This window comes from Chroicocephalus ridibundus, chromosome 16 (genome assembly GCF_963924245.1).
Source record: "Chroicocephalus ridibundus chromosome 16, bChrRid1.1, whole genome shotgun sequence".
NCBI lineage: Eukaryota > Metazoa > Chordata > Aves > Charadriiformes > Laridae > Chroicocephalus > Chroicocephalus ridibundus.
Window position 1 is genome coordinate 2,523,732 of NC_086299.1, and position 19,027 is coordinate 2,542,758.

A 19,027-nucleotide genomic window follows, 5' to 3' on the forward strand; every position below is an offset into this window, starting at 1 on the left:
CCTGTGCCTTTTCCATTGTTGGACAAGTTTTTTTCCTATGCTGCTTTTCTGTGGGGGGAAAAATAAAATAAAACCCCTGTGGTCTTTTCACCTCTGTTCATTCTCTGTCGACGCCAGCCTGCCCGAGCCCAGCAGCAACGTGTGCAGCTTGTGCCCAGTCTGACTGCTGCCTTACAGGGGGTGAGGAGAAAATAAGAGGCTGAACGTTGAGTGTGCTTGTTTTTTTAATTAATGCTTTGTGTTAATGCTTGTGGGCAGTGTTATCCAACCCCAGTTCTGCCTGTGGGAGGCTGTTCCCTTGTACAGTGAAGCCAGTGAGAAGCTGGTGCTGTAGCTTTCAGTAGGCACTGAGCAGCACCCAAGCTGCATTTTGAGGGGAGGAGATAAAAGATAGGGGGACCCTTGAATGGGGCTTTCTTTTCCTAAACTCCTTCTCTAGAGTTTTGTGGAGTAAGTGGACTTTCCCCCTGCTAGAGGAAGGTGGGAATGAGGTGCAAGCCTATGATGTGGGGCCAGTGCCTGCACCATGATTGACTGACACCCTGTAGTCCCCCGTTGTTTTGTCACTGGGGCATGGGGCAGGAGTGCTGCCACGCTGCGCTTGCAGGGGAATTCGCCTGCACCAGCCGCAGTGGAACTCGTTCAGTTTGCGTCGATGCCAATGTAAAAGCCCTGGTGCAGGAATTGGTGATGCAAACCCCCAGAAGAATCTGCATAAAATAACCAAGCTGCAGTTTGAACCTCAGCACATGGAGATGAAGGTCCTTGTCAGAGAAGGGAGCGGAGAGGGGGAATTTCAACCTGTACTGCAGCAGTTACCATGGCAACCAATTATTCCATGCCAAATTACAACTGTTTATAACCCGGCTGAAGGAGCGGCTGGGTTTGCTGTGAACTGCGAGGGACCAGAACTCTGTGATGGCCGCCGAGCGAAGCGCACCGTTGGTTCGGGGCGTGCCGATGAACGCCCGTTACCGGGGCGGTGGCTCCGGGCAGGGGGGCCCGGGGCTGGGGGGGGCCCGGGGCGGCGGGGGGCCCGGGGCGGCGGGGGGCCCGGGGCGGCGGGGGGCCCGGGGCGGCGGGGGGCCCGGGGCGGCGGGGGGCCCGGGGCGGCGGGGCCGGGCTCGGGGCGGCGGGGCCGGGCGCTGTCCGCCGTGCTGAAGCGATCGCTGTCCGCGGTGCTGACCCGCGGCCGGGCGCTGACCACGGTGCTGGTCCGGGCCCTCCCTGCGGGGCCGCCTCCTGCTCAGCTCTTGGGCGGCTCTGACACACCCAGCCTCTCACAGGCTCGCCTGGGACCCGAGTGCTCTACCCGGCACTCTTTAGGGTGGTAATGTGGCTGCTGTCAGAGTTGTGCAGTGGGTCACGGTCTCTCTCCCAGAAAAAATCCTAAATTCCACTGTACCAGTCTCCACTCTGGCTCTCCCCAGCGTGGTGTAGCCATCTGAGCCTGGTCTCTTCTGACTGCGGGGAAGCAGAATGCATCCGCCAGCCATCCAGCAGGCCCAGGCCTTTCTGAAGCAGTGGTCTTACCTTGCTGCTGAAGCTGTGTGTGAGCAAGTCTCCACTGGAGATAGGAGGTTTCATGTGGCTGCCTGGCTCTGAAAGTGAGGGGATTCAACGAGGCTTACCTGACTTACTCTGCTCTCCTAACCCTTTCAAGACTCTCTGTGCATCCACCAGGGCTGTTTTGTTCCTGTGACAGCTGAAATCCTCCTGTAGTCAGAGAGTTCTACTGCAGCACATGGTGCCCAGCTGAGCAGAAAAAGAAAACAGAAACAAAACAAAAGTCTAGCATGTTTGATTCTGATGAGCTCAGAGGTTGCACATGACTAAATAGATCTCTTCCTTTCCTTCAGTATCTTAGCTGTTCATACTGTGGCAGAAGAACATTACTTCATTTGTGTAAAACCATAAGCAAACATAAGACAGAAAATCATATGTTACCTGTGTTATAGCAATTAAAAACATTGCCTAAAAGTTGCCTGTCTGAAAATTTACGATCTTTTAGCAAAGCAGTTAGCTGCTTCTCAGAGGCATTGTTCTTTGGTTTACTATGCAGCTATTTTTAATGCGCACCTTCACTTACTTGGCTTGCTGTTTTCAGCTTTCCTGTTTATGCTGCTGCTCACGGGAACAGTACCTGAACGCTGTGATATTGCAGCGTCTGGGCACTTCTAGAGGAGCACATTACAACGTGGAGGCAGAACAAGCATCCCTCTGCATGGCTGTGCCTCAGCATTGCTGCTCTTGGCCACCTTGGTGAAAAGTCTTCAGAACCATGAAGGTTCTATTCTGCATACCATGGCCTAGACAAGCTTTCCCAAAATGCAGTTATATCTATACTGCATGACCCTCTTCTCTTTTTTCCAGAGCTTCCACAGGGTGTGGGTTGCCTTGTGTGAACAGATGTGTTTATAGCACTCCTGGAAGGGAGGGGGTGAATGACTCCATTTACAGGTGGGGCTTTGGGGCAGAAAGTTGACTAGGGATCACAGAGCTGCCCTGGAGAAACACTTCCAGGTAAACCAAGGGTTTCTTTCTGTCTGTGTCTCCTGTGGTCAGGTGCTTCTTGCTGATCCTAAATCTAATTCCCTTGCTGATCCTTTTAGGATCTTGCTGATCCTAAAAAATTCCCCCAGGGTAACAGCAGAGTTATGCGAGGGGGGGGCTGACTTTGTCTGGTGAGAGCAGTTGCTTTGTGCTGGCTGGGAGGGTTTGTTGGGGCAGAGCAACTGCTCTTTCTCCACTGTCACTTTCCATTTTAGGGGAGTAATGATGAAATGACAGACAATGAAGAGGAGATTGAGGAGAAATCTGAGAGTGAAGGGAGTGACTATTCCCCTAACAAAAAGAAAAAGAAAAAACTGAAGGACAAGAAGGAGAAAAAGCCGAAACGGAAGAAGAAAGATGAAGAGGAGGATGACAATGACGATGGAGGTCTAAAGGTACCAAAGATTCCTTTACCTTGAGCTGGTGCTAGAGCATGAGACCTCAGGGTGTGGTCAGATCCCTGCGAGTTACCTCATTCAGAGCTGGGCCGTATTTTCTGGCCAGCCACCTTGAGCTGGTGGATAGATTCCCTTTGTGTAAAGCACAGCAGCATAAGCAAAGCGCTCTCCGTCGGGCTGACCGATTTAGCCCCATGGCGATGTGCGCTCACAAGTCCTCATAGTACCTTTTGTGGGGATGAAGACGGTGTGTTTTACTCTGAGGTTAGAGGCCTAGTCAGATAGTGTGGATCTTCTGACAAATGGCAGCTTCTCAGTCTGAGGCAGCTTGCCTTCTTGACTTGTCTGCCTGCATCCCACCAGTAACAGATTCATCAACAGCTTGTGCTTAGAGGAGATGGCCTGGGGGGTTTCGTGAGACACTTGCCCTGGGTTTGGTGAGGAAGGCATTGGAGGTGAATGACTGGGAGGGAAAAGGTTGTATTTCCCTGTTGTTTATCTTACATGCAGAGGGAAATTGAGTTTCCTGGAGATGTGAAACCTGCCAAGGGTTTGCGTTGTATTACGTGGTATAGGGAGCATTTGGATGGTGTCGCGTTAATTTGCTTCTTGGAAGCATGTGAAACATTAATTTATTAAGCACTTGTGCATGCTCTGTTTTGTAAATCACAGAAACAAATGCCTGTGTGTTGCTGACTTGGGAGAGCGTTTGATACGGAGCAAATGACAGAGCCAGCCTTGCACTGCTCGTCTGCAGAGCCGCGGTCGTTTACGTTAATGATGTCTCTCTGTAAATGTACAGGAGCCCAAGAGCTCAGCCCAGCTGATGGAGGAGTGGGGCCTTGATGATGTTGATTATGTTTTCTCAGAAGAAGATTATCATACTCTGACTAATTACAAGGCTTTCAGCCAGTTCCTCAGGTAGGAAGCTATAGGTCTGGATGGGGCCTTGTGTGGTGGTTGAGGTTTGTGCATCGCTCAGTCAAGTGGACGAAGTTGTGAAGTAAATTCTGCATCGTGACCTCCTTGTCCCTTCTAGGAATGGTCCTCAGGTCTTCATTTTAATTGCAGGATTGACTGGAAAAGAGCAGAAGCATCTCTCTCCCCTCTCCTCCTCTCCCTCTCCTCCTCTCCCTCTCTCCAAAACCCCATTTTTTGTGTGTGTTTATTTGAAAAGTTTCCTGAGAAGCATTTGAGTAACAATAACAATTTTTTACTTGTACTGTGAGCCATTCAAAACACAACAGGTATTTCAGGGAAAGGCAGTCCCTGAGGAAGCTTAAGTGTGCTCCTTTAAGTATGTTTACTTGTTTAAGAAAGCTCTGGTTTCTGCTGCCTTTCCAGTGGAGCTGCTCCCAGTGGGCCGCAGCAGCCTGCCACTGTGAGGCATGCACCGCTGGTGTCTTTCTGGGGCTAAAGTACCAGCACATGGTGAGCAGGAGCAGACGCTCAGCGAAGCGTTCCTGTTAATGCGTGGTTTTCCCTCTCTCCTGCCCTGCAGGCCTCTGATTGCCAAGAAGAACCCCAAGATCCCCATGTCCAAGATGATGACCGTGCTTGGTGCTAAATGGCGAGAGTTCAGTGCCAACAACCCGTTCAAGGGCAGTTCGGCAGCAGCGGCAGCAGCGGCTGTTGCTGCAGCTGTAGAGACCGTCGCCGTTGCCCCGCCGCTCGCTGCCAGCCCCCAGCAGTCTGCTGTGCCCACCGTCATCAGGAAGGCTAAGACCAAGGAGGGCAAGGGTAGGTGCCGACCGCGGTGGGCTGAGCAGAGGGGCTGCTCTCATCGGCGGCATACGGCCCGCCTTCAGAGCTAGCCAGCCACATCTTCAGGCTGGTAAAGGTGGCAAAACATCTCCAGGCAGGAGACATGCTTCATCAAAACGGGGAGGCGGAGGTAGTGCCAGAGATGTGTCTGCAGCTCCGGTTTCCCTTGCAGAAGTCCTAGAGGGGCCTGTGTTTTGTGTACCATGGCAGATCACCCTGGCCGCCTCTGGACTTTCTGGACTTTTGGCTTAAATAAGTGATTGTGCCACATATTTCTGTGTTGTCTTCTCTCCTGGGGGATTCTGCAGGGTCGTAAAGCCCTCCAGAAACTAGCAGTATCCTCAGGGTCCAAGCTGAAGAGGATTTGTAGGTTAGCAAGGCTAGGGCAGAGGTGTGTTGGCAAAGCAGGGGCGGTGTGGCCAGGTGAATGTGCACCATTTGGCAGTTGAGCCTGTTGCTTTGTGTCTGAGGTGGCAAGGAATTCAATGATGGAAAGGCACTGGCAGTAAGGCTGAAGGTCTTTCTCAGAAGAAAGGATTTGTTCTCCTGGCAGCTGGGTGAAAGGTGACTGTTTTCAAAGCCCACTTGTAAGGAGTGAGCCAAACATGTAAATCTGCAGTAGCTCCTCTGGAAATAGTCTGATTTGTATTGAAAGGGGTCTCTTGCTGTCAATGTTTTCCTGTTTCTGGTGGCAGATAGGTGCTGCTTTGCCCACGCTTGGAAGGGGCTGTGGGAAATGCTGTAAAAACTGGACAATAGTGAGAAAAGGAGGGATCTCCCTTTGTTTGCGCCGTGTTCCTCCTCGGGGAGGTTGCTGTTCCACTTGTGCAGTTGTCAATTCCTGGTGCCTCGAGAGGTTTTGAACAAGCGGCTCAGAGCTGGCAGCTGGGCAGGAGCGCAGCCTTCTTGCGCAGTGGGCTCCGCGCAGCATTCCTGCCTCTCCATGGCTGCCTCTTTTCTCCCCATGTTGCAGAGCCCCGAGTCCCTGTTTGGTATTTGCTGCCCTGTGGTCCGTGAGGTGCGGTCCCTCTCCTGAATCCAAGGGCAGATGCTTTCCTTCCCTGATTTCTTTGAAAGTGCTGGGTCAGCGCTTGCAGCCTTTTGCCCCAGAGGACGTGCTCTGTGCACGGTGCTGGCTGCTGCCCTGCTCCCCACGGTACCCAGTGCGCTCTCGTCTTGCCTGTAAATCCCGGGGTTGGGGTGGGGCGTGATCTGGGGGACAGCTGTTTGCAGAGTACCAAACAAGTCTTCTGTTTCTCCAGGTCCAGGCGTCAGGAAGAAAATCAAGGGCTCCAAAGATGGCAAGAAAAAGGGGAAGGGAAAAAAGATGGGAGGCTTGAAATTCCGGTTTGGAGGAATCCCCAGCAAAAGGAAAAAGGGCTCCTCTGTAAGTGTACGCCGCCTTTTTCTGCACGGGGCCTTGGGTGCAGAAGGGAAATGCCGGGACAAGCTCTTCCCTAGAATCCCCCTCATGTAGGGGTGTCACAGCCTGGTTCATGCCCCTCTGTGAGGTGCCAGTCTCCGATCAGCGCGTTCATCGTTTTGAGAGAGAGCTGTGTCCAGGCTCGGATTTGTAAAGACGTAATGTCTGAGCATGATTTCTGATAAAATTGTGTAACCACATTTACTTTCAGTGATTAGGTTGGTAATGCCATCATTTCAGATTTCATTTGCAAAGGAATTCTTCAGGGCTCGCGCTCCAGCTGAACCGTACGTCAAAGAGAATTATCGAATGCTTTAATTATGTTAGCATAGCCTGCCTCCAGGCATCTGTGATCCTGCAGCATAGCCCAGGGGTACCAGAGCTTCCCAGTAAGAACACGGCAACAGGGCTCTACCGCAGTTTGTGTGCTGTGCTCTTGTCAGCACGCAAATATCAGGTGCGTTTTAAAGAATAGCAGAGCATTTTAAAGAATGAATCTCTTAAATAGCTATTGAATAGGGGTGGAACTCTTGTAGGTCTTGATAAAATCCCATTGATCAAAATCCCATTAGGTCACCCTTATTGGACTCTCTAGCTTTAGTTCGCATAACAGGTTATAAATACCTTTGTGCGTCAGAGGTTGAAGCGAAAGGAGCAATCCGAGGCAGCCACTCTGTCGTGGTTTAACCCCAGCCAGCAACTAGGAGCACGCAGCTGTTCACTCACTCTGCTCCTTCCCCCAGCAGGATGGGGAGAAAAAGGGAAAAAAGCCCCTTGCGGGTTGAGATAAAGACAATTTAATGGAACGGTAATGGAAGAGAAAAGAATAATAATGGTACAAGAATAAATGAAAAAAAAGTGATGCAATACAATTTCTTGCAACCCAGTGGTGGGTTGCCCAGCCTGTCCCGAGCAGTGATGGTGGATCCCGTCTCCCGGCCAACCCCCGTTGTCTGTGGTGTGGAATGTCCCGTTGGCAGCTTGTCCTGTCGGTGTTCCCTCTCAGCTCCTGTGGGGAGCTGAAAAAGTTCTGGACTTAATAGAAGCATTATTTAGCAACAACTAAGACAATTTGCATTATCAACATTGTTCTCTTACTAAATCCAAAACACAGCAGCCACTAGGAAGAAAATTAACTCTATCCCAGCTGAAACCAGGACACACTCGCTGCTGCATTTTTTCAGTCACACATCACGGAAAATTCACCCTGTCTCTGGGTGCACTCTGTGTCTGCTCACTTGTGTTTCCGAAGGTTAGAAAGAGCGTGGGCTGGCTCCTGCAGCCGGAGTGCTAAGCACCCGATTAATAGTGTGCAAATCGGGGATTTACAGGCATAAATCTCCAGAATAAAAATTCAGATGTGTTGTTATGTTTTGACGCTGTTGAATGCCAGGCCTGTTTAGCTCCTTTCATGTTATAAGGAAGGTCAAGCGTGAATGCCTACGTGCACGCACACAAACGGGCTGACACAAGCTGAAACAGGTGTCGAGAGAGAGAGAGGGAGCAAAGTTCTGCCAAGCAGTGGAGAAGGGGGCCCCTGACTGCACCGGAGTGGGAGTAGGGGCTGTCCCCCCGCAGCGTCTGTGTTTTGGGTGTCTGCACCCAGGATGACGTTGTCACAGCAGCGGCTCTTGCAGCTGGCCGATGCCTGCGAGATGCTGAGCCGTTCCCAGTGTGCCTGGCCAGCCGCACCATGCGATATCTGCACTCTGTGCTAGCGGGGACGGCAGGCTGCAGGGGAAACCCAGAGCCCACCTCTTGTCAGGGAGGCCAGGCAGGGACTTGACACGTTGATTTACGTATTTTCAATGTGCTCTGAGATTTGCTGGGTGCTGTGAACTGGACGGGCAGTCCCTGCGCTGTGCTGAGCAGTGCACGGTAAGTGCCTGAGGCTCTAGTGATAGTCCAGATCTGCGCTGATTGATGGCCTGGCTGGGGCATCGATCGGATAGAGGAGATTTCCCTGCTTCCTAACGCCTTGTGACACACTCCTGTGAACCGTCTGTCCGTGCCAGGAGCGCACTTGCCCTGCCACCGTCCCTGCTGCTCTGGGTAGTCTGTTTGTGTGGAAAGGAGGGTGCCCCAAGGAGCTCAGCTGCTGGTCCGTGATCTCACATGGGTTTATGTGGGTCTTTGGGGGTTTGTTCCGCTGCAGAGCAGTGTTCTCTGGGAGTGACTGCTGGGATGCCAGTGCTTGGACTGTGTGTGCTTTGGTTTTCCCCTCTGCAGAGCGAAGAGGAGGAACGGGAGGAATCTGACTTTGACAGCGCCAGCATCAACAGCTCCTCAGTGCGCTCCGAGTGCTCGGCTGGCCTGGGGAAGAGAGGGAAGAGGAGGAGAAAGAAAAAGAGGAGTAGGCCATCCTTTGTACTGTTCCTGTTCTGTTTGGATTTCCCTCTTCAGATGGTGCTTTCCCGGCCCTGGCAGCTCCAGGCTGTGTCTGGCGCTGGCTTGGTGGGAGAGGATGTGCTGTGCTTGTCTGTGTGTGTGGAGTGCGAGGTGCTTTCTTGGTGTCCAGCCCTGCTGCTGGTGGGCTCGTGCCTGCAAGAAGGCAGTGAGTGGATCCTGCTGTGAGGCGCTGGCTCGTGCCCACAGTGCCGGTGGCAGCGGAGCAGCCCGGTGGCAGGGCTTTTCTGTCGATCTGCAGTCAGCTTTCCTTCTCTCCAGCCATCAGCCACCGCCTGGGGCTCATCTGCCCCTGAGCCAGCTCTGTGTCGCCACTTGCAGTTGCTTCAGGAGAGCCGTGGTTGCGGTGCTCTGCCCTGCCGCGGTGCCATGGCTCACAAAGCCTGCCTGCCCCGTCTCGCTGCCTGCTCCCAGCCTCGGCCACCCCGGGCAGCTGAGCCCCCTGCCTGCCCCCGGATCCTGCCTCTGCTTTGGGCACCGGAGTGCGTCACGGGCAGCGTGGGCAGCTGGCACACCGCCTGCGCGTGTGTTCCCACCAGGGTTTGTCCTCTAGTAGCAAAGTTCCAGAATTTGTGGGGCTGCCAGGGAAGTGATTTTCTGAGGAGCTTCCCCTGGAGTGACAGAGGAGGCTGTGGGTGAGAAAGCATTAAGACAAGGGACTTTTTGTCTGTGTGAGATGTGCAATCAGGCAGCGGGCAGGCGGTAGATCTGTGGTGGGTCTGTGGTGGCAATGCAGGAAGAGGGAGGCACATGAACAGCAGTGGAAAGCATCTGTCAGGGTCTCCCAGCAGCTCTGTGGCCACATTTGTGTGCATATTCCTTCATCCCTTCCCTTGCGGAGGGCTGTAGGTCGATTCTGTGCAATGGCACCTCCGTCCCCGCACTGCCGTTGAGAGCAGCCCCCCTGTGCCGAGCTGCCCCAAGCCCTCCTCCGGCTCTGAGTGCCGATGGGGCCCGGTGCCGCCCTGCCTGCCTTCCCACACCATCTCTGCCTCCTGTGCCGCTGCAGGATGCGCGCTGCCTTTCTACCTTGTGCCCTTGTTCGGGAGGAGATGCTTCAGATCCAGGCGCGTCCTTGGGCTTTTTAGCTTTGCCGACGGGTTTTTGCTTCTGAGAAATGGAATGGTGGCTTCTGGGCTGGGGGACGGTTAGGGCGTGATGCTGCCCAGCCTCCCCGTCGGTTGATGAGGCAGGGCTGGCCGGCTGGCTCCACGTCTCGCGTGTGGAGGGCATCGCTTCTCCTCCCGGCTTGTTGCTGTACGAGGGCCCTCGTGCTGGAGCCAGGCAGCTCCTGCTGTGTGCTGAAGGAGCGGAAGGTCGGAGGTCTGCGCTGGGAGTTTGTGGCGGAGCTGGGAATTGAGATGAGCCGTTTGGTGCTTACAAAGCCGTGTCCCTTCCTTCTTCTTCCCATCCGTGCTGAGTTGAGGGAGCTCCTGCCTCTGTGCCAGTGAGCACCAGGAAGAGCAGAGTAGTCCCAGGAGAGGAGTCCTCCTCCTCGGCCGTGTCACCCTTGCATGGTGCGTTTGCAGTTGGTGGCGCTGGTACCCGGGGAGGTTTCTCTGACTGGCCTCCCTTGCAACCTCTCCAGGTTCTGGCATTCTCCATTGAGAGCCTGAAGGAACCAAAGGATGATACAGTGTGGAGAGAGAAAGAGAGACAGAGGTGAGATGATGCTGTGTGCAAAGATGAACTGTGGTGCTGAGGGACAGAGAGGTAGGGGGATGTAACAGGAGGGGTCTGAGGTGAAACGCTTTCCTTATTTCCTTAACTGTATCATAGAGGAGCAAGTGTCCCGTTCCCTCCCGGGAGAGCAGGCAGCTCTGCTGTCCCTCTGACTGTACGCCTGTCCCTTGCTTGCAGTCGAAGAAGGGGACGGGTATGAGACGGACCACCAGGACTACTGTGAGGTGTGCCAGCAGGGAGGGGAGATCATTCTGTGTGACACCTGTCCTCGCGCCTACCACCTCGTCTGCCTGGACCCCGAGCTGGAGAAGGCCCCTGAGGGCAAGTGGAGCTGCCCCCACTGCGTGAGTGGGGTCAGGGGCCGGTGGGTGTGGGCAGGCGGCTGGTGGAAACCCTCAGCGTTACGCTGGTTGTGCTTCCCTAGGAGAAGGAGGGCATCCAGTGGGAGCCGAAGGAGGAGGAGGAGGATGAAGAGGAAGGCGGCGAGGAGGAGGAGGATGACCACATGGAGTTCTGCCGGGTCTGTAAGGACGGAGGGGAGCTACTGTGCTGCGACACCTGCCCGTCCTCCTACCACCTCCACTGCCTGAACCCGCCGCTGCCAGAAATACCAAACGGTGAATGGCTCTGCCCTCGCTGTACAGTGAGTGTTACCAGCGTTCCTCGCCCCGTCCCTGCGCCCGCCCCCACCCGGCCCTGGAGCGGGTCTGCTGGACACCGCTGCCCCTCTCACCCTCTCCCTGTGCCCTGCCCTCTGCCACAGACGCCCTCCCTGGAGGGCCATGCAGGAAATTTCTTCCACAGCTGCTCGCGTGCACCTGAGGGCCCTGGATGGCTCTGCCGCCTGCGCGGTCTTCCCATGGGGATTGCAGGCTGGCGGCTTCTCTGCTGGTTTGTAGATGGGATGCCGAGCCCCATTTGATGCATTGCCTGTGCGGAGGGACCTTTCTTGCCTGGCGGCAAGGCTGGTCCCCACAGGGGATGCAGCAGTGTCACGGACACTTCTTGGGCGCGTCTGCCCCGGCCAGCCTCTCCCTGCCCCACACACCCTCACCGCCTCCTTTCTGTCTGCCCCCTTAGAAACGGCGAAGTAGTAACTCTGCCCAGGACCTGGGCAGCGCTTTGCGTGTGCCTAGAGGCGGTGGTGGTGTGTGCAGGGTGAGGAAGATACAGGCAGGGTCTGGGACCGTTCAGGTCACCTGGTTTGCCATGCTTGGCTCCCTGCGGCCAGGGGCGAATCCACGGTCGCTCACTGCCCTGGGCTTTCCCTCTGGCAGCAGCTTTCGGCACAAGCTGTGCCAGTACATTCCCTGCAGCCCTGGCCGCGCTCTCCCTGCTGCATCTGGACGGCTGCCGTCCGCTTGGCATTGCGAGACCCCTTCTGCCCTCCAGGTCTGCCCTCCTCCTTGCGGCCCCTGAGAGGGGCTCACCTTAAACTCTGTGCTCTTGCCTGTTTGCTTTTTTATCCCCAGTGCCCTCCCTTGAAGGGCAAAGTCCAGCGCATCCTGCACTGGGCCTGGAAGGAGCCGCCGGCCGCCCCGCTCCCGCCTGCACTGCCTGCCCCGGATGCGGAGCTGGCTCTGCCCCCGCCAAAGGTGCTGGAGGGGATCCCGGAGCGCGAGTTCTTCGTGAAGTGGGCAGGCCTGTCCTACTGGCACTGCTCCTGGGTCAAGGAGCTGCAGGTGAGCCAGCGCAGTGCCGGTGTGCCCCTGCCCAGCCCCCTGCCCCGCCGCCCGTGGGCTGACCGCGGCTCCTTCCTGCCGCAGCTGGAGCTCTACCACACCGTCATGTACCGCAACTACCAACGGAAGAACGACATGGACGAGCCGCCAGCCTTTGACTACGGCTCTGGGGACGAGGACAGCCAGAGGGAGAAGCGGAAGAACAAAGACCCGCAGTACGCCAAGATGGAGGAGAGGTTCTACCGCTACGGCATCAAGCCCGAGTGGATGATGATCCACCGCATCCTGAACCACAGGTGAGGAGCTGCGTGCGGGGGTCTCATGAACGGGCTACGGAAAGGCGCGTGCCAGGGTGCCTGAGCCCCTGTTAGTGCCGGCAGTGAGCGATGCCGTTGCAAGCCAGGGAGGGAAATTGCAAAGGTGAGCCCTGCTGTGCTCCCCCGGACCCCTGCGAGTCCTGCGGGTGAAGCTTTGAGCGGCGGGTCGATGCTCTCCGTGGGTTTTCCCTTCATGCGCAGCGCTCACACTGACGGTTTACGCATTAGCTGAGCCTCTGGGACTGCCTGCTGCAGGATTTCTGTGCTTGGCTGAGTTCTCCCCTCCAGGGCCAGGAAGTTCTTGCCGTTCTTCTGCAAAGCTAAAATTTCGGGCTGCTGGAATTTCAGCTGCTGGCTTGTTTCGAAGTCTCTGTTGCCTTGGAGGTTTGCTTCTGAGGTGAAGGCAAGGCCAGGGGTGAATCAATGCCGTATTTTAATTTCTGCTACGTTGCATGTTTAAAAATAGAGATGGCAATTTTTCCCAAAGGTGGATGCACAGAGCTTGTTCCACTCTTCCCCGATGTATTGTTTGGGTCCCTGTTACAGCCTAATCATTCCGTGAATTTCTGCTGCAACATGGTGATGGGTCTCGCTTCTATTGACCGTGTCCCGCGGCTGCGGCCGCTCACCTAAACTGCTTTGGAACAGCAGCCTGTTTCCGTGTAGGTCATTTGATCCTCTCAGAAACCACGCGGCCCCTCTGCTCTCACGTCCAAGGTGAGGCAGCGGCAGGGGGTTGTGTGTTACGAGTACCCGAGGGGTACGTTACTCCCTCTTACCCCTCCTGATGCGGATAGGGATGGTGCCCGAGGAGAGGAGTTTGAGCAGGTGTTTGACTCCGTTACGAAGCCTTGACTTTTGTTTTTCTTCTCTGTGGAAGAAATTTCCTACATATGAAATATGCGTGCAGATGGGTTTTTTTGCGTTTGCAGCTAGAGACACCTTTTTGTTGAATTTCTACGTTTCACGTGGCAACTTGAAGTTTTAAGTGGCAACTCTGCTTGAAGGGTGCTTCGCAGAAAATAAGTAAAGCTGCCTGGCTAATTTTCATGCGACCTTTACATTGTCTACTAATAAGGCAAGGCTTTTTTCCCTGTAGGCATATAATCAGACTTGGTAGTGTGTTTATTCATTTTTCAGTGTAAGCAAAACTTTGTAGAGCAGTGAAAGCTGGAGGAGACAGAGGGTGAGCACTGGTATTCATCCAGTCCTGGTAAAACAGGAAAATGAGATTTTTCAGTGGAATGGAAGAGCAGCCTTTAAAGCTTAATAATCTCACGCACGCAGCAAATTAAGAGGCATTTCTGCCGGAAAGTTTCAATAGTTTCTCTGTGTTTTTCTACCTCTGCTTGGATGCAGAAAAGGTAAAAGGCAGAGGGTGAAGCATCCAGATTCGTGGAAGCGGGTTATGGCTGGCTGCTTCCCAGGGGCTGAGTGGCATTTCACTGACAGGCTTTTCGTGCCCTGCGTTACAGCTTTGATAAAAAGGGAGACATCCATTACCTGATCAAGTGGAAAGACCTGCCGTACGACCAGTGCACCTGGGAGATCGATGAGATAGACATCCCGTACTACGAAAACCTCAAACACCTCTACTGGAACCACAGGTACGAGCCCGCCGGGCGGTGGGACCGCAGCCGGGCTGCTGAGCCTGGGAGAGCCGGGGCAGCCTCTGCAGGCATTTGGGACCACTGGGGACTCGTAGTTGTTGTCCGCTTCTGAACATACTGGCACCGCTGGCAGGCATCTCCCTTCAGAGAGCAGTGGCCGAGCGCTTTCGGAGAGCGGGTCCTGCTGAAATGCCATTCCGGACTGCTGGGAAATGCTGCTGTTTTCTGGCCTGTGCTCCCTGCCCTCTATGTTTATTCTGCCGTAATATTCATGGTCTCACTGTGCTTCAGGGCAGCTCCATGGCCGCAGTACCACAGTACTCTGATGAGATTGCTATTCTTCATTTTGGATGGTGTTGCGTGGACTGGTGGGTGGGAAAAATTAACGCTCCACGAGTGTCCGTGCTGACTGGGACGGAAAAGCTCCTGTGGGGAAAAGGCAGCGGAGTTTGAGAGGCGTTTCTGTCCCTCGGCTCGAGGACTGGGAGAGGGATGCCTGCCCGCCTTCTCCTGACGTGCGCTGGCTGTTGCAGGGAGCTGATGCTGGGGGAGGACACGCGCCCTCTGAAGAAGCTGAACAAAAAGGGGAAAAAGCTGAAAGAGGAGAAGCTGGAAAAGCCTCCAGAAACGCCTCTTGTGGATGTGAGTAGGAATGGTGGGGCCAGTGAAACGGTGTGTGAGCCCAGAGAGAGGGAGGTCTGTCTGGCTCACCATCCTGTTACGTTTTTCTCCTCTACTTCTTTCCTGTTTTTTTTATTAAGGCTCTGGGTGGCTTCGCTGTGAGGAGCCTGGGGGCTGTGCTGGGCTGGGGACCGTGTCTGTGTCTCCTTTGGGGCTGTTCTGTGTCACAAGGCTAAAGAGGGATGTGCTTGGGCACAGAGAAAGGAGGGAGAGTTGGTTCTTACATCGTGTGTCTCTCTTTTCAGCCTACAGTGAAGTTTGACAAGCAGCCGTGGTACATCGATGCCACGGGAGGCACGCTCCATCCTTACCAGCTGGAAGGGCTGAACTGGCTGAGATTTTCCTGGGCCCAAGGGACAGATACAATCCTGGCCGACGAGATGGGGCTGGGGAAGACTGTGCAGACTATTGTGTTCTTGTATTCCCTGTACAAGGAGGTGAGTGGAGCATCCAGCAGTCCCCGAGGTGGCCGAGAGCTGCTCGGTATGGGGTGAACAGCTTGGACTTTGTTTACCCGAGCAGGGCCACTCGAAAGGGCCGTATCTGGTCAGCGCCCCTCTCTCCACCATCATCAACTGGGAGCGCGAGTTCGAGATGTGGGCACCCGACTTCTATGTCGTGACCTACACGGGGGACAAAGAAAGCCGGTCAGTCATCCGGGAAAATGAGTTTTCTTTTGAAGACAACGCCATCCGGAGTGGAAAGAAGGTCTTCCGGATGAAGGTGGGAGCTAAGTCTGTGCCCTGCTTTTAAAGAGCTTTAAAGATTTCTGCCACACCGTTTTCTGTTTCCATAGTCCCCTACTTGGTCCTAACGTTCAGATGGGTATGGATTTTCTGCTGGCACTCGTGCCTCAGCCCGGCTGCTGGCACTGTGCAGTGCGGTGCAGCCCCTGCTTTTCTCCCTGGGTCACGTACAGCAGCAGCAAAGGTCGAGGCCGTCCCGTTCCCTGCTCTCTTATCCTGGCTTTTCTCTCCCTCTGTTCCTCCAGAAGGAAGCCCAGATCAAGTTCCACGTCCTGCTCACCTCCTATGAGCTGATCACTATTGACCAGGCGGTGCTGGGCTCCATAGAGTGGGCCTGTCTGGTGGTGGACGAAGCGCACAGGCTGAAGAACAACCAGTCCAAAGTAGGTAGCAGACGTTTGTGTGCAATTTTTGTGGTGCGGCTGGTGCCACAAAGATACGATACCCCAGCACCAGTGGTCTGCTGCTCCATGCTTTTCTCCCTGGGAGTAGAAGGATGTCCTCACCTTGCACAGGCTCTGCCCAGGGCCCACGTTTCAGTGGGGTTGCTCTCTTTAACATCCTCTGGCATTAAAAATCCTGCAGTAGTGGAAGAGGTGCCAGCCTGGCTGCCTGCCTGGCAGCCTGACAGTCCTTGGATGGGCTGTCACGGAAGGGAATTTTGATCCCTCTCCTTCCTCTCCCCTTTACCTGAGGCTAAATGCAGTCCCTGGCCCTGGGACCTTCACACAATGCCCAGCGCAGGAGGGGGCGGGCGGTGTGACCCGAGGACATTCAGGGGTGCTGCCTGTGCTCCATAGGGATGGCTCGGGGCAGGATGTGCAAGCTGTGATCTGCTCTGTGCGCCCGGCCCGGGGGAGAGTTCACTGCTGAGCCTCCGTGTGCGCAATCTGCAGTTCCCAGATGACTAATCAGCTCCTCTGAGCTCTTTTCACCTAACCTCATTTCTTTTCCCAGTTCTTTAGAGTATTAAATAGCTACAAAATCGATTACAAGCTGCTGCTCACTGGGACTCCGCTCCAGAACAACCTGGAAGAGCTCTTCCACCTGCTCAATTTCCTGACTCCCGAGAGGTTTAAGTAAGTTGCGCTAGTTCCCCCCTCCGAAAAGGGAGAGCAGCCAGGACCTGGTCTTTTGCCGGCTATCGGGGTGGCGCAGCAGAGGTTTTCCAGTTTCCCGGGGCTCCTGTCTGTGTGGGTGTGCCCAGATCCAGTTACTGCTCTGCCAGTGTCACTGATCTGCACCAGCAGGCAGATGGCAAAGCGCGTCGCCCCCGTGGTTTGTCACAGCAGCCACCCGCACATTTTACGTAACCCCACATATATTCCCGCAGACTTTTTGGGTCCTGAGGGTAGCTATTGCTTGCTGTCGGTCAGGAGGTTTTGTGAGTGAGGAGCTGAAACCTGCCTTCTCTTCCCTCTCTCTGAGGAGAGAGGTGCTTTGGGGAGCTCGTTGAGATCTCCTCTTAGTGCATTCAGTGTGAATTTCCCCTCAGCCATCAGTGCGGCTCCTTGGTCTGGTATTTGCTCTGCTCGGATACAGGCATGGGAGTGTTGTCTCATCATACACCATGAGAGCTCTGCCCTTCTTTTTAACTCATAAAGAAACAGATATCGTTGTTCTTGCGTGTCCCACTATCGGTCAGCACTATGTGGTTCTGCCTGCTTTCCCAGTAACCTGGAGGGCTTCCTGGAGGAGTTTGCCGACATCTCCAAGGAAGATCAGATCAAAAAGCTCCATGATCTGCTGGGTCCCCACATGCTGCGGCGGCTCAAGGCAGATGTGTTCAAGAACATGCCGGCCAAGACAGAGCTGATCGTGAGAGTGGAGCTGAGCCAGATGCAGAAGTGAGTAATTCCAGCGCTGCTCCTCTGCGGTGGCTGGCTTCCCTCACCCCCCTCATCTGCAGCACAGTAGGGCGTCAGTGGGGTTCGACAGGTCAGAGAGACCCCGCTGTCCTCAAGCCTGCTGGGGGAAGAGCTGGAGCGCTTTCTGGCTCACCGGGGAGTGCCCTCAGCCTGGATAAATTGGGCTCCGTGCAGTCCTGGCCGCTCAGCGGGAAGCGACTGATGCTGGCAGGCTCTCGGCATGGCTCTGCTAGTTCTGGGAGGCGCAGAGAAAACACTGAGGCTGAATCCCTTTCTCCTTCTCCTGTTCTCGGCACCGGGCACCAGCCCGCGCTGCCAGCTTGCCTGGCGGCAGTCTGGGGCATCGCTGCTGCCCGAGGGGATGCTTGCTCAGCTCCGTTTGTTTTGGGTTGACTTGCTCAGCTTCAGCGGCGTCTTCTGCTGAGGTTGGGGGACTTGCAGGGGAAGGTGCATCGCTTCTTCCCAGCACGGTGGGGCGAGGCTCGGTTTACACCCAGCAGCGTGGAGCGTTCCTAGCCGCTGTGCCCCGCAGTCCGTCCCGCTTACAGGGGCTGTGATGTCCACTGAGCAATTGAATAAACCTGGCCCCGGGCTGAGAGTGCTGAGCCGTTGCTTTTAAAAATGTCCAAATGGCTCTTCTGAAGCTCCAGTGAAGCGTGTGGTTTTTAATTCACTGCCGTCCTGTCCATGCCCGTCCCACATCTGGCAGAATTACCAAGGGTGTCTGTCCCATCCCTCTTCCTGCAGGAAGTACTACAAATTCATACTGACGAGGAATTTCGAAGCCCTGAATTCGAAGGGTGGTGGGAACCAGGTCTCACTGCTCAACATCATGATGGACCTGAAGAAGTGCTGTAATCACCCGTACCTCTTCCCTGTGGCGGCGGTGGTACGTCACCTGTATTTGCACCGTGGAGACGTTTCTCAGAATATTGTGTGTAAGCTGTCGGTGGGGGCTATTTCCGTGATCTTGCTTTGGTTAATGGTGTGGGCTTTCATGCGAGTGGTTTCATACAAGGATTTTATCTTTGAAATGTGTGTGAATTTCTCCGTGAATTTAATGAGTGGTGTCCTCAAAGAGGCTAACCAGGATGCCTTTGCAGGAGGCCCCAGTTCTGCCTAATGGATCCTACGATGGCAATTCTTTGGTCAAATCTTCTGGGAAACTGATGCTGCTCCAAAAGATGCTGAAGAAGTTGCGGGATGGGGGTCACAGAGTTCTGATCTTCTCCCAGGTGAGCGTGGGGAAGGATTAATAACGAATACATTTGTAAAGGATTTTTTTTTTTTTTTTTTTATTCTGTATGAGAATTTTGTGCTAGGAACAGATAGAGGTAGGTGCAAGGGCTGGTGACAGCTTATCCCCCAGACAGCATGGCAGCTGTGGCAGTCAAGATGGATGGACTGTGTCCCAGCTCTCTCCCGAGGGAGTGCCTGTGATGTTTAAAACCTCTTTTTATCTATGGAAGAAGAGGAGATAGTAGTAACAGTGCTCCTCTTTGGGGAGAGCCGTTCAGACACGATTCCCTTGTGCTGGCAAAGCTACCTGTAGAAGATGAGATGCAAGATGCTGTTGGTGGTACCGCTGCCACGGTGGCCTCTGGGCTGCAGGCAGGGGCCCGGCTGGGGCAGGGCAGGTCCCCGGGGGACACGGGGGGAGCTGGGGAGCCGGGCTGTGCAGAGCTGATCGTGCCTTGCCCTGCAGATGACGAAGATGCTGGACTTGCTGGAGGATTTCCTGGAGTACGAAGGCTACAAGTACGAGCGGATAGACGGGGGCATCACCGGCGGCCTGCGCCAGGAGGCCATAGACAGGTTTAACGGTACTCGCCTTTCTGCCTTGCCGAGGAGAGGGCGTTGGGGGGGGGTTGCAGACAGTTTGCAGCCCACAGCCAG

At 54.8% G+C, this 19,027-nt stretch overlaps 1 protein-coding gene across 3 annotated transcripts in view; it reads left to right on the forward strand.

Annotated features, from left to right (window-relative positions):
- The window catches only part of CHD5 (chromodomain helicase DNA binding protein 5), a 32,174-nt gene that overhangs the window by 2,934 nt on the left and 10,213 nt on the right, over positions 1-19,027 (forward strand). For 2 of the 3 annotated variants that reach the window (XM_063353536.1, XM_063353537.1), the window contains exons 3-21: positions 2,769-2,948; positions 3,754-3,872; positions 4,453-4,691; positions 5,978-6,102; positions 8,368-8,491; positions 10,405-10,571; positions 10,652-10,870; positions 11,700-11,909; positions 11,994-12,205; positions 13,702-13,833; positions 14,370-14,478; positions 14,763-14,954; positions 15,040-15,240; positions 15,509-15,646; positions 16,221-16,342; positions 16,937-17,110; positions 17,879-18,020; positions 18,235-18,366; positions 18,837-18,954. In XM_063353536.1, coding sequence (XP_063209606.1) covers positions 2,769-2,948; positions 3,754-3,872; positions 4,453-4,691; positions 5,978-6,102; positions 8,368-8,491; positions 10,405-10,571; positions 10,652-10,870; positions 11,700-11,909; positions 11,994-12,205; positions 13,702-13,833; positions 14,370-14,478; positions 14,763-14,954; positions 15,040-15,240; positions 15,509-15,646; positions 16,221-16,342; positions 16,937-17,110; positions 17,879-18,020; positions 18,235-18,366; positions 18,837-18,954 — 3,055 coding nt within the window. Of the gene's footprint in view, positions 1-2,768; positions 2,949-3,753; positions 3,873-4,452; positions 4,692-5,977; positions 6,103-8,367; positions 8,492-10,132; positions 10,207-10,404; positions 10,572-10,651; positions 10,871-11,699; positions 11,910-11,993; positions 12,206-13,701; positions 13,834-14,369; positions 14,479-14,762; positions 14,955-15,039; positions 15,241-15,508; positions 15,647-16,220; positions 16,343-16,936; positions 17,111-17,878; positions 18,021-18,234; positions 18,367-18,836; positions 18,955-19,027 lie in introns of those variants that run through there. The other variant, XM_063353538.1, reaches the window with a different exon arrangement.